The sequence below is a fragment of the Colias eurytheme genome, chromosome 26 (genome assembly GCF_061535395.1).
Source record: "Colias eurytheme isolate Ceu_HAF_F1 chromosome 26, ilColEury1 Martin Lab GWU primary, whole genome shotgun sequence".
NCBI lineage: Eukaryota > Metazoa > Arthropoda > Insecta > Lepidoptera > Pieridae > Colias > Colias eurytheme.
The window spans coordinates 205,525-220,374 of NC_143005.1; the positions used below are offsets into that span (position 1 = coordinate 205,525).

At 36.7% G+C, this 14,850-nt stretch overlaps 1 protein-coding gene across 4 annotated transcripts in view; it reads right to left on the reverse strand.

The window, feature by feature from the left end:
- rg (A kinase anchor protein rugose) overlaps positions 1-14,850 on the reverse strand; it is a 402,779-nt gene that overhangs the window by 155,288 nt on the left and 232,641 nt on the right. For all 4 annotated transcript variants that reach the window (XM_090116635.1, XM_090116634.1, XM_090116633.1 and 1 more), the window contains 11 exons: positions 13,089-13,177; positions 12,379-12,531; positions 11,072-11,182; positions 10,838-10,931; positions 10,655-10,746; positions 10,131-10,314; positions 9,127-9,362; positions 6,619-6,743; positions 5,179-5,341; positions 4,417-4,549; positions 2,571-2,707 (listed from right to left, as the gene is read on the reverse strand). In XM_090116635.1, coding sequence (XP_089972761.1) covers positions 2,571-2,707; positions 4,417-4,549; positions 5,179-5,341; positions 6,619-6,743; positions 9,127-9,362; positions 10,131-10,314; positions 10,655-10,746; positions 10,838-10,931; positions 11,072-11,182; positions 12,379-12,531; positions 13,089-13,177 — 1,517 coding nt within the window. The remainder of the gene's footprint in view (positions 1-2,570; positions 2,708-4,416; positions 4,550-5,178; positions 5,342-6,618; positions 6,744-9,126; positions 9,363-10,130; positions 10,315-10,654; positions 10,747-10,837; positions 10,932-11,071; positions 11,183-12,378; positions 12,532-13,088; positions 13,178-14,850) is intronic.

Consider the following 14,850-nt stretch of genomic DNA (forward strand, 5'->3'; position numbering starts at 1 on the left):
AGCGCACCTGAAATGGACTCTGGGAAGATATGAATTATTTATTTAACTTTAAAAAAAAAACAACCTCACCAACATTTAAATTATGAATTTCCAAGAAGCGTTAATATTATGTAAATTGATTTGATTTTAATGAAATCTCATAGATGGCGCTGTTTTAAATTTGTCTTTATACTACTAAGATTCATTATACTGTTTCTCTGCCAAAATTACTTAAATGACGTAGTTTTTATAGTATAAAGGTAGACAATAGCATGGCTTACTCAAAAACAACATTTAAACATGAGTCTTTAGATTGTACGCTATCGTAGTACAGAGAATACGTAAGAAAAATAAAGGTTCACAGCTCCTCCCCCGCAGGTGATAGCTTGATAATATGTAGCCTATAGCCTGACCCGACCTGTTAGTAATATTCATGCAAAATTTGAAGTCAATCTATGCAGTACTTTTCGAGATTAGCCCGGTCAAACATACAGACAAACAGACAAACAGACAAACCGACAAACAGACAAACAGACAAAAATTCTAAAAACTATGTTTTTGGCTTCTATATCGATTATAGATCATGGATTATGTATTCTTTTAAAAAAATATTCAATGTACAGTTTTGACTTTCCTACGATTTTATTATATGTATAGATTATGAGTCAGTCATGAAGGTAACAAGTTAACGTATCAAATGCTGGCACTTAAACATAACTTATTGTTTATTGATGAAGATACAAGCGTGCGAAATTTCCTGGTATTCCTTCTTATAAAGTTTTATGTAACAATATCTGTACCCATATTATAATACTGAATGTTTGTTTTTAATCTCAGAAAATATTGGTTCGAATTATTGAGAGTTTATTTTTCGTGTATGATGTTAATTTATCGAGGAAGCACGGGGCAAAACTAGTGTTCTACGTATTATAAGTAAATCAAAACAGTAAATAAACAATGCTCAAATGCTACCATTTTTAACTTGTTAATAAATATAGAAGCGTGCGAAAATTCTTTGTATTCTTATTTCTTACATATACAGGTTTTTTGTATGATAATATATGGTAGTGGGTATAATATTTAACCTATTGTTTCTGTGAGTGATTGCGTTATGAATATTTATTGGTCTATAAGAACTCGATTTATATATGGTTAAAAATAATTACACATGATAGATTACAATCAAATATACAATTCATGTTACTAAAAAAATATTACAATACCTAATTTGAGTTTAATGAGCTGCTAGAGACAGGCTAATTCGAATAATTAGCATAACAGACCAAGTAATTTTGCAGATCAAAAATAGAACACACGTTAAAAAATTATTATAAAACTTATGTAAGTATATTGATTTAAAACTTCTTTAGCCAATAAAACAAGTGAAATACTTTTAGCAGATTATATACCTTATAATGTAGTTACATTTTTTTGTTGATACATATATGAATAATATTGTAAATTAACCGATAAGTTGTCCAGCATCCCTATAGTGGCGCCACGTGGGCCAGCGCGCCGCGGGGCTTCATTGTTCGTCCTTAAACTGCCTCATATTCGGTTACCGGCTATATTACACGCCTATACGTATCCATATCACCTCAACAACATTAACGTCCTCACTGCCAAAGTATATGCAAACGAACTTACGCGCTAACACCTTTGTATAACATCTATTTTACATTGCCCCTGCTAGTGCCCTTACGCCGAACGTAGGTGACGTGGTAAGGATATAATTCCCATTTTACTACTCTTGAACAAACAAGAAACAACGATAAATTACTGGACAAAGATCCACGTCACACCTTATTTGAAATCAGTTTTGTCATACCACTATGTTTCTTTTATAAATAAAATTATATTATAATAGCGTTCACAAAAACTTAATTTATATAGCAATAAAGTAGACGATTTATTGTAAAATTTTATTAATAAGCTGTATAATAAATGTTAGTATCGTTAACAGCTAGCTCGAGTGTATGTCGAAGGATACAAGCGATTGATTTATGTCCTCCTAACTTCTTACCGCGACGTCACCTGCGTTCAAATAAATTAAATTTAAATATTTATGTCTGACACAACATAGTTACGCAACTTTAAAGTTATGAACTAGGTCCTGCGCAAAATTGTATTTAATTTTAAAATTCAAATTCATTATTACGAATATGCCAATATCTGATATACGGCACAACTGAGAATAAAGTCGTTTAATTTGGTTTATTGCTAAAATTAACATAATCAAGACACGAGTCACAGGCAATATCGTTTTTAGCTATAATATTTCAATAATAATTACTTACGTGCATTAAATTATTTCCTAAAAATTCGTTTAAATATTGATTTTGTGAGATGGACATTCAGGTATATCAGATATGCAAAACTTGTGATCACAAACTGAATAATGCTCTGTCCTTACCATTGGTACATTAATAAAGTGATATCAACTATAAAATGATGTTTTTGTTAACGAAAACTAAATCATCGGTACTCAATATCCTCATCCAATGTAAAATGAACCTTAACACCAAACAATAAAGTTCAAAATGCTACCACATCTTCCCTATACACTACAGTATATCTACACTAGCACGCACCTCCGGGTCCGCCTTCTTGTAGTCGGGGTCGTCCTCGTCCACCTCGAAGTACAGCTCGGTGGAGGTGAGCGACAGCGTGCCGCCCGCCACCACGCCGCCCGCTACCAACCTCGCGGGGGTACTCATGTTCACCGGCCCTGGTACCAAAGTTACCATTACATACATAAATATACTATTTTTTATATCAATTGAATGCCATAAAACATTAAATATCATAAAAGAGAGCGTGTGTGCTGAGCATACGTGTCAGAAGTGAAACTTCTTTGGCATTCAATGATACAGTAGTACATATTTGCTAGCAGTACAAATACTGTCCTAGACCTCTGTATCAGGTACTTGGATGCACATAGTATGTAACTCCATTTTGTTTGTATTTTTGTTAACATATTGTTACTAAATTCTATGTATGCTTTGGTATTATTACTGTAAGTACAAAAAATGATTCTATTTCAATAAATAAATAAATAAATACAAAAATCGTCGCTTTACTCCAAGATGTGACGGTATTGTCATGACGTGCCTTGAAATTTTACTCTCAACGCGCTTAGGAAGTTTCACTTGAATAAATATACAGTTTCACATCTTCTAGACATGTACTGTGTATCGTAACTGACAGATAAAACGACAAATAATGTAGTAAGAACGGAGGAGTTAACAGAAATAAGAACAAGTCGTAACACTTTGCCTAAACCTATCGAGCAGAAGCAGTTACGAATAATTGCAATACGCAACACATCACTTGCTTAAAGCTTATCTGCAGACTGCAGTACATAGAGTTGCTTATAGATATTAGTTATGTATGTTTGAGTTTCTGTTAATTCACGTCCACTACAAAATGCAAGTTTTAGTTTGTTTTTTAAAATAAAGACATTTAATGAATCATACTATACTCTATATCATACAACACATAATATTCAACAGATAATATTAATGGATAAACCATGTCAAATGCTATAGAAAGCACATTGATGTACATTATTACAAGATTATGTTACAGATCATAACAAAGATAAGTAGAGTGAGATTTTATTATGCACAATGATACAATACATAGTTCATATAATTTTATGAATGTTATAAAAATAGAATTTTTTAATTCGAATGTGTATTTTTTTCTGAATGGTAAAAAACCATGTATTTTATAAATACAAAGGTAAAATTATTTTGTGTCCAGAAGTGAAAATGTTGCGCCTAATTATATTAAGGAGCAATAACACTCGGATGCGGCTGTGAATTACAAAAAACCAGGATTGAAAATGTTAATAAACTGTAGTAATCAATGCAACACAGAATTAGAAAGAAAGAAAATAATATACATATTACAATTTATTATGACGCTAATAATAAGTATTTTAAAAACGAAAGATGGTTTGTATTTATAATGTGACCAATAACTATTTCCCTACAACCTACTAATTAAAAGGCGAAGCTAAATTTTAGTTCTTATTGTGTGTGTGTATGTGATAGTGTAAAATGTGTCAATATTATTTTTGAGTGTGGACCGCGAGGATAAACGACGTCCCTGCGAATAATTCTCTTATTATAATATACCTGTTATTATTTTTTGAAGTGAAAACTTCTTTAGCGGCGTTGGCTATAAAATCTAAAACTCGCGTCAGGACACGTGACCTGATCGAAAAAGCGTAAGACGGATGGATATCAAACATGCTCAACGTTAATAATCAAGTTTTCACTTCTGCCGGCACTCCCGGAGTGCAACCCGTCTTTTTTTACTAGGTGCACAATAAAGAGTTCTACTAACGATCCTGTCGATGCTCAATAAACAGAGAAAAGTAAGAGTACGTGTTTATTTCATTTGAATAAATCCACAACAATGAGTACGCACCAGTAAGGTCCTGCTCCGCGTCCCGCTCATCAACCAGCAGCTCGGCGTCATCGAGCAGCTCCTGCGCGGGCGCGGCCGCGAGCTGTGCGCCGCCCGACACGCCCGCGATACGCGCGTGTAGTTCCTCTGTCGCCTGACACACGGGAACATGTCGTGTCGTGTTAAACATTTGGGTGTTTGTGGTAAAATAGAGTAGGAAGAGAGAATAGAGCAAGTAAATAATGAATTGAATAAGTATATTTGTTGTGGAATTCAAATAAGAGGTGACGGTGACCCATTGTGACGTCAGATTCATTAATTTAAACGAATTAATAATTTAAGTTAAGAAATAACATTTGAATTTTAAATTTACCGTAAAATTCAGACAAAATAATTAAACGTTATTGAAATGTTACTAGTTTCTAAGCAAATCGTTTGATGTCAAATGAAATTGACACTAAGATTGTTGAAAATTTGCTACCAAAAATCTTGTCAAACTTTTTCTTAATTCACAAAAAGCGATTATTGTAGTGAATACTAAAAATGTGTGCGTGTACTATTGTACACACGTAAGAAGTGAAACTTCTTTATAACCTTATTTTTCAAAAAATAATTTACTATATATGCAACTTGACAGAAATACGTCGAACCACGCGTGGTAGGGATAAGAACAAGATGGCGCGTAACGGAAAAATGTCACGCGTAACGAAAAAATGTAACACTAAATTTTTTTACAACTCCCATAAAGAAGTTTCACTTCAATTATAGTATGTATGTAGTGACCTGCAGTATAGCGTCGGTGGGCGGCGCGGGCGGGTGGTGGTGCGCGCGCGCGTCGTGCCGGCGGCCGCGCGCGTCGGGCACGAGCCGCCGCCGCCGCCGCGCGTCGTCCTCCCACGAGTCCAGCTTCCAGAACGTGCTCTCCGCCGCGGCGCCCTCGCCCACGCTGCAACACCTACGCGTCACTCCTGAGCGCCTGGTACAGGTGCTATACAGATACTAGGCAAACTATGGCCTTGATCTAGTTATTAGTGCGATACTTCTTACCGCCTGGTACAAATGCTACTCAAGTACTAGGCAAACTATCCAGATTTAGTTTAGATACAATAATTTCACGTTACTTCTTACCGCCTGGTACTTGTGCTATACAAATACTAGGCGGAAAAATCTATCTAGCTTTATTCTTATTTTATTTGCGTACACTTCTTACCACCTGGTACATGTTCGATTCAGATACTAGGCAAAGTATAATGCTTGTCTAGTTAAAGTTGCACGTTACTTCTTTACGCCTGGTATTGCAAAATTATGTTATTTACATATTATTCCTAACTAAAATACATCATACTAAATAGTAACTATATCAAGTAGGTATAATGTTTTATTCGTTGCAGCGCTATCTATTATTAAAAAATTGTATGCAGTCTATTAGGTACATAATCCTAAGATAATAAATAATGATCATCGTGCAGTATTTAATTCCTGTCATTCACGCCATCTATTTCAAAAGTTGCTAACTATTGTGCCAAATTGGCAAGTACCAATGTCAAGTATTTAAATATATTCTGGTTAGGTGGCGTTGGTAACAAATTTAGTTAAGAATATTATAGAGAAAGGTTGCAATCACAGACTAATAATAATATACTACGTATGTTGCAATATAATAATTAATCAGTCAGAATTGACTTCAGTCAATTTAATTGAGTCATGTCATCTGTGTTTGTGTGTCATTTTTGAAGATCAAATGTTGTGTCGGTAACTTTTTAATTCCCTTCGTCCACGTGCCGCACAGGCACTGTGTAGAGGTGAGTGTAAAGCTCCGTACGGATAGCGCGTACCCTGCACGCGTAGTCAGTATACGCGTGTTCGGTACGCCAAGTCCATACTTGAATAGTCACGCGTACTCTTCGAGTTTGCAGAACCTTGGCAAATGACTGGGGCTCGTGGAGCGATCTGGATCAATTGTCCTCGCGTACAGGTACACGGCGGTCCGTACAGTGGGGCTAGACAAGTGGCTTTCTATTAGCGTTAAGTTCGATAGAATAGATTATGAATGTATGAGATTGACGTTTGATTACGACGACGACGACGATTGATTACGTCAATCTCATACATTCATAATCTATTCTATTAGACTTTACGCTAATAGAAAGCCACTTGTCTAGGGGGGCAGGAGGTAGGGTACGCAGGGTACTGTGTGGGGCGAGTGTCGGTGGGTGTCGGTACCGGTGGTGCAGCCTGTCGAGCTGGCGCGCGGCGGCGGCGGTGTCGCGGCGGCGCGCGGCGGCGATGAGCCGCTCGCACGTGCGCTCCTCCTCCGCGCGCTCGCCGCTCCACGCGCCGCACAGGCACTGCGCAACACACGGACAGACATATTTAAAGACTATCTGCATTATTGAAATGAACCAAATATTATAGTAGAGCCATTTTAATAGGCGACATTTGACAGTTCCAACAAAATTCACCAACGTAACCTAGTAACGACGACATAGAATAACATGATATTTCGTTTTATTTATTTATTTATTATTTTTGTTAGAACTGCACATTTTCGTAACTTTTTTCAATTACGATTACATATCCGTACTAATATTATAAATGCGAAAGTAACTCTGTCTGTCTGTCTGTTACTCAATCACGCCTTAACTACTGAACCAATTTGCATGAAATTTGGTATAGAGATATTTTGATACCCGAGAAAGGACATAGGCTACTTTTTACCCCGGGACATAGGATAGGTTTTATCCCGGAAATCCCACGGGAAGGGGAACTACGCGGGTTTTTCTTTGACTGCGTGGGCGAAGCCGCGGGTGGAAAGCTAGTTTATAATAATATAATAATAAGAGGGCAAACGCTTCACTGGATAAGATCTTACCTTCAAAATAGGCAGCAGTGTGTAACAATTTCTGAAGTAAATAAAAACGATGAAATAACGCATTACTTTTCTGACTACGAAATAATAAAATATGGCGTACCGCAAGGCAGTGTACTTGGTCCAATTCTTTTTGTATTATATGTAAATGACATAGTTAATATAACAAATCACAAGTGCATCTTATTTGCTGACGACATTTCTTTAATTGTAACTTCTGACAAAAATAATATACATGACCACATAAATGACATTAATTATAGTATTGACAACATAATAAAATGGCTTGACATTAATGATTTGAAAATAAATTTGGACAAAACAAAATTTTTACAATTTAATAAATTTAACTTTGACATTCCTAAAATACAAGCAAAAAATGAAATAAAGTTTCTAGGTGTGACAATAGATACAAATATAGACTGGAAACTACATATAGAAAATGTGTGTAGTAGATTAAATAAATTTGTTTATGCATTAAGGCAAGTAAGAAGGGTTACAAACTTAAAAACCGCACTTACTTCTTATTACGCTTACGTGGAATCTGTTTTGCGTTATGGCCTTGTTATCTGGGGCAATAGTACCGATATAACAAGAGCATTTCTGGCTCAAAAGAGATGTATACGGGCCTTATGTGGTATGAGATCGGATCAGTCCTGTAAGCCGATATTTAAAAAACTTTGTCTGCTGCCATTGCCATCTCTTTACATTTATGATATGTGCGTGTTTGTGACTAAGCATATGTATCTTTATAAAAAGGCAAGTGATTTAAATAGCCGTAGTCGCAGAGATCCAAGTAAACTAATTTTGAAAGATAATCCTAGATTAAAAAAATATAATAAAAACTGTCTTTGTATGAGTGTAAAAATATATAATAAAGTGCCAACTAAATTAAAAAAACTTAGATACTAAATTATTTTTTAAAGAACTTCATAAATGGCTTCAACAGAAATGTTTTTATAGTGTTAAAGAATATCTAAACTCGTAATTAACATTGTCTACTTGCGTCTTAATATTGATTTTGTAATAATGTATGTAATTTTTGTAATGAATATGAATGAATTGTGAAATATTAATTATAATAATGTGAATGAATAACAAATGAATTGATTTTAATAAAATAAAATTAAGAAGACATAATATAAAATGTATATCTAATGTAAAATGTATTTGCATGCCGTTGAATAACGGCTAAACATGCTGAAATAATGTATCTTATTCTTAACACCTGTGTATACCATGTTTACTTGCAAATAAACGATTTATTTATTTATTTATTTATTTAATACTGACCGATACAAGTAATATTAAGATTTCTTTTTATTGATAAACCATTCTAAACATAATACTTAAACAATTTCTGAATTAAAGAACTGACGTCGCTACAATTTTGTGTCAATAAACCTTTTTTTCTTTTTAAATACCAGAGACGTTACTCTAAAAATCGAAATCTGACTTCTAGAATCGAATGCATTGATTACATTCTTGTGAATAAAAATCATCATAAATTAGGTATCAAACTTGTCTTATTTTACTCCTTAAATTTACGAAATAAAGTATATTACTGGGACAGGGATTCGTGTGATGAATTTTGAAATTGAAATGCGTTTCAAGTTCGATTGACAAATGTTGCAAGTCCGTATCGATTTATTCACTTTAACCGATGTTTTTAAGCAGGTTACCTCTCTTCGAAGATAAAATTGATAGACGTCAAATGTTGCCTATTGAATTAGCCCGACTATAGCAATCTTATCTACGAAGAAACGTTATTGAAAGTAAATTAGACACATAAATATATGTACAATTATTTACCACAAGAAAATTTTAAACAACATATAAAATCGATAAAAACATTTCCTAACCTCAAAATCAGCGTGTTTGAGCACGTCGTCAGCGCGCATCCTGTTCAGTATGAACTCGGCCTCGTTGGCGACGCGCACGATGTGGTCGCGCATGGCGTGCGACAGCAGGCGGCCCTCGTTGATCAGCTCGATGAAGGCCAGCCCCGCGTGCTTCTGCAGCGAGTTCTGCCACTCCTGCGAGCACAGCAGCATCACCAGCTCCACCACCGACGTGCTCGACTTGAACGTTTGGAGACCTGCCATTGAAATTTATTTATTTATATTTTAGGAGAATCTACAGCTATATTCTTAAAGATAGTCATATAATATAATACTCACAATAAGCCATTTACAAATTGTCACGGCTAGAATAATATTAATATATAACAATTACAAATGTGAGCGATTACGTACACGAATCAAATGCTTAAAACCAATGCTATTGTAACATTATTTAAATTACATAACAACTCGACCACCAAACTGACGAAAGAGCTTATTAGCTAACTGATGCTTAATGGAGTAAGAACTGCTGCAGAATAAGTCAAAATCGAACTGTTTTGATAGCTTGTTAAAGTTATTGCATACGCATGAATTTATTATTTTAAAAAAAAAGACGTGTGGCACTCGGGGACTGCCGCGGTTAAGCTATTGCATGCTATGCCTTCAAGCTACTACTCCGTGCCCGTCCCCGTGGGGAGCGTGAGGTTTTTTTCGTTACGGAATTTCTGGATTCGGTCCTCACGCTCAAGGCCCGCGATAGAAGCTATGCAATAGCTTAATAATTACCAGACTACAATTTTTTTGAAGTGAAAACTTCTTTAGCGGCGTTGAGCACTTTTTCTGTAATGGGTATTAAATCTTAAACTTCGCGTCAGGACACGTGACCTGATCGAAAAAGCGTAAGACGGATACCATTCCAAAATATCAAACATGCTCAACGTTAATAATCAAGTTTTCACTTCTGCCGGCACTTCCGGAGTGCAACCCGTCTTTTTTAGTTTTATTGGGTCAGTAACGCATACCCTCCATGAGCAGCTCCTGGCCGTGGCTGCCGACGAGCGTCTTGGCGAGGAAGGGCGCGAAGTCGAGCATGATCTCGCGCAGCAGCGGGCACACGGCGCCCAGCGCGCGCTCCAGCTTGTGCGTCAGCGACGCCTCGCGCGACACCTCGCCCCCGCCCTCCGCCTCCGTCACTGACTCCGCCTCCTGCACCACCGACCATACAATACGCACATAAAAACGTATATAACATTCCGAGAAATCCATAGTATTAAAGTTATGGCTGGACAGCGTGGATTCGCGCATGTGACAACACGGTAAAAAGTACAAGGAAAAGAGCCAGACTATAAATTCAAATAGTTCAATTCCATAACAGAACCCTAAAAAAACTGAACAGAAATATGTGCATTGTTTATTACTACTTTGTTGTTGGATTATTTCCCCGTAGGAATCTATTTTAGAGATGAAGTACATCACGCTTCAAAACTAATGTCGAGGCACGATTTTTGTCAAAACATAACAGTTCATCGATAAAACTAATACGGACCTGGTGCAGATGTCTCTGTGCGGCTTGAAGACTTCTATTCTGCAGTCTCTGCACGTGGTGCTCACTGCGTAGTTGAATTTGTTTCTCTATTTCTGGAAATAACATTATTTTCATTTATTCTCGAATTCAAAACATTCCCTTAACAAACAGATTTAGATTAATACAAAATATAAATATTTTTACCTTCATGATCCCTGCCCCTTCCCGTAATAGTGGCCGGACCTCTTTCACCCTCCTCATTTAAATTCACGTCTGTCCATGATTCGTCATTGCTCACCTGAAAAATATAGCACAATACTATACAGTCGATATTGATTGATGTTGATGATGAAAATTTTCATCACTTAGTAGCATAGTTTTTGAGGAAAAATCTTTCGACAGTTCTGCTATTTATAAATTTGTGAAAATATTACTTACAGGAAGTTTATTATCATCCATTGCAATTTCACTAGAGGTCTCTGGGTCGTTATTGGTGGTCTCTGTTGAGTTCAAGTGGAACGAGCCGGCGTCTTCGATCGAGTCCACGCTCTGCGGACACGGTTTCAACATCTTAGCATTTAAGATAACTTAAAATAGAGATAATGTATTTAATTTCATGACGTTACGATAAAACATGATTTTAATGAAAATACATACATAGTTATATTTACATTTTGCATATCAAATCCAAATATAGATTAGGATTCAATAAATAATAACAAGATTAAAACTTATTGTTATTGAAGAAGAATAAGGAAACAGTGGGGGGTGTTCACATGCAAACAAGACAAAAGTGGGGGGTGACAGCAAGCAAAGCTACACAACATACATACACATTACACATGCTATAAACAAAATGTCTCGTCGCATTCATATTTATTTTTCCATACTTACAACTTGTTTGATATATCCGAATGTATAACAAGATCCTGCTATGGTAAATATTTTTGTTTTGAGGCTCATATACACTATCCTTAATATGTATTGAATATTCCTAATGATGCGGATTATTTTCAATTAATTGACTTAATTATTTTATATGTTCAGATTTATTAGTAAAATCATCAACAGTGAGTTTAAGATATGCATTATTATAATAAAATCAAAAATGTACACATTGAGTGTCTCGTGTATTCACATTTGTAATTTCACTTTGTGTACTTAAAAAATACTTATTATAGTGCTGTGCTAGCTTGTTTATTGTCTTATTTGTGTGAGCGTAGCGTTAGCGTTCTCAGTGTTACTTTACATTTGAAACAGTTTAGTGTTTGTGACTTAAGCTCGTGTTTGTGTTTCGTATTGGTACTGGAAAGCTTTTTTATTATATATTTACAATACAGTATTAGGCTTCCAGAACCAATTGTTATTGTGAGGTGTTGTTAACACACAGGGTATCGTAACGTTTACAAACCAACTTCACCACGGACACCGTGATCCCCGATAATGTTTTGGACCTCGAGCTGGGAGGCTTACAACAGGACAATAAGATACGTTTAGTTAAACTTTTCCACATTGAGAAGTTAAAGGTTTCAGATTCCACACTGTTAGTGCTAAGGATTCACTGCAATGAGACCCGTTTGTTTGATTTAAATTAAAGAGAATTAAGATGTTACTGGATACAAATTGAAATTGACGTCGGGCCTGACTGCAGCGAATATTCTAAGTAAACATCGAAGGAGTTAGAAGGACGACAAAGTCGCAGAAACTAATAGAGGAGCAGAGCTGGCGCGTCCCAGTCAACTAACCTTGGGTTTGCTCTGCTTCAGCCGGAGGCTCGACTTGAACAGCGGCTCCTCTTTCTCCGAGGCCGGCGAAACTTCTAGAGTTTTCTTTTCGCTAGCGTTCGGCTTCAGTTCGTCCGTGCTCGTCTCAATTTTGGCCACGCTCTCTTCCCCCTCCTTCAGTATACAAATGCGACAGCAAAATAACAACGGATGTAAGAAGCGTCAACAAAGACCACATATACGTATTCTAAACACTCCAGCGACAACCAAAACCGACGAGTCAACAGCAAATGAAAATTGCTACGAAAACATGATAATCGTGATATATTCACGGTTAACTGAGTACGCATGCATTAACTATCGCCTAAAACTAACTAAGAGAATGGAAGTCAACTTCTACGATTTACTATTTAGGAATCAGATTTATTTTAAAAAGTTAAAGGCATGCTAAAATCTTTCATTTAAATCTATTTGATAAAGTAGAGTCATGACAAAAATATTGACAAAGGATAGAATGGTATGTAATGATATCTATAGATATTCCCATTAATTTATTATTACATTACATCTAATTATGAATAAACATAGACAAAAATACTATGTACTTACAAATACAAAAATTACAAACTCTTCAAAAGGGGGTAATAAATTGTACAAAACAATGATCAATGTTCACCCATGCGGTTTAAAATGATGAACAATCCCAAGCGAAAAGGGCACACGTAATTTACCTTCATGGAGGGCGAGTCTAGCTCATTGATGGTGGAGTTGTTCTCATCCACTACTATCATCGCGTACTCCACGTCGTCCCCGTTGTGATCTATGGAGAGAATGCTTTAGTAAGTGAATAACGAAGCGCACCTCAGTGACAAGCGGCCACAAAGCGGAAACAAACATAATCACTCATCCAATACATCAACTGATGCACATTCAAACTTATAACCAGCAACTTAAAACCTTAAACTTAAACCCTTTAGCGATCTACTTCATCTATTTTAAAGTTATTGCTAAGAATAAAGTATGAATTATTTGTAAAAGCTTCATTAAAGTACTGTTTAACATTCATTATAGGTCTAAAGACTACGACTACAATATCATGACAAAAATTAAACATTCAATGAAAATGACATGATAACTACTTGTTGAATACTAAATGATGTTGCAAATAATAAATAATAAAATAAAAATTACAGCAATGCTCAGGCAGTGTAATCTACGCCACCTTCTCTCTCCAGGGCGTATATCTTTTAAGATAATCTGTATTTATTGGTTTTGTTATAAATATCAGAATGATGCCCTGTGAGATAAAGTGACGTCACGCAAACATCGACCACATTTATTAGTATCGTGAGGAGGGCGTTCGCATCGTTTGGAAATTTAATCGTCTCATGATAAAAATTATAAGATATCCACGCGAACACGAAAAAGAAACGAACAACTAAAGCGTGAAAGCGATACCGAAGCTTACTTTAGCATTCTTTTTCGTGTATCCTTAAAATCGATAACGTTATAACTTATATCTGTTCGAATACATAATGATCGAACGAATTGAATTTACAGTTTCGTAACAGATAGTATGTCACGGGCGTACATATGAAAATGCGTTTATGAAGAAACTCAATACGTTTCGAGTATAATTCGAACGAGACGTGTCTGTATGTGAGATGCGAACGCTCGGGGCCGCGTTTACCTGCGTGCGCGTGCGCGTGCGCGCGGTAACTAGCGATGCGAGCGTGCGCGAGCGCGTGCGAGTTAGTGAGGTGCTGCCCGCATTCCAGCTTGCAGTGCGAGTGGCGGCTCGGGTGCCCACCGGGCAGGAACTGCGGGTACACGTGGTGCGACCACTGCGGGAACAGCGGCCGCGACCCTGCGCCCCCAACCCCAACCCCACCCAACCCCACCAGACCCCAGGCAACGAGGATACAATGAGGGGACGGGGGCACACGTACAGATTATCCCCGTTATAGGAGAGGGCGAAGTTTTGAAAATTTACCGTGAAGAAATGCGAAATTGCAGTTGCGAGTGCGAGGCGGAGTAATTCCGTTTATAAGTGGAGATAGATGTTGAAAGTCAAGAAAGCGGAAGCGAAGCGCGTTTTGTTGTGTGTTTAAAAGAACAGAATACAAAAGTTTAAGAATATTATCGAAATGGAAAAGAAGCGGAGTATCATAAAGACGATTGATAATCGAGTAGAACAAAGAGGAAACGGGTCGTGGAGATTTAATCCGTGTAGATTACAGTTCAAATGAGTGTGTGTGTGGTGCAATGCGTCGATGTGTGAGCATCGCAGCGAGTGTGAATAAAACGTAGTTTTTACCAGTGTCCCATTCGTGACGCGAGTTCAAGCGGCGTGTAAAAGAGGAAAAATGATATGTCAGATATACGACTCTCGAGGCTGATCGGTTTGTGGTCGGTCACAAGCAGAAATTTATCGCAGTGAAACTAAAAGAAATGATAATGACATTATGTTGTATCATTTCAACTTCTGGCCGA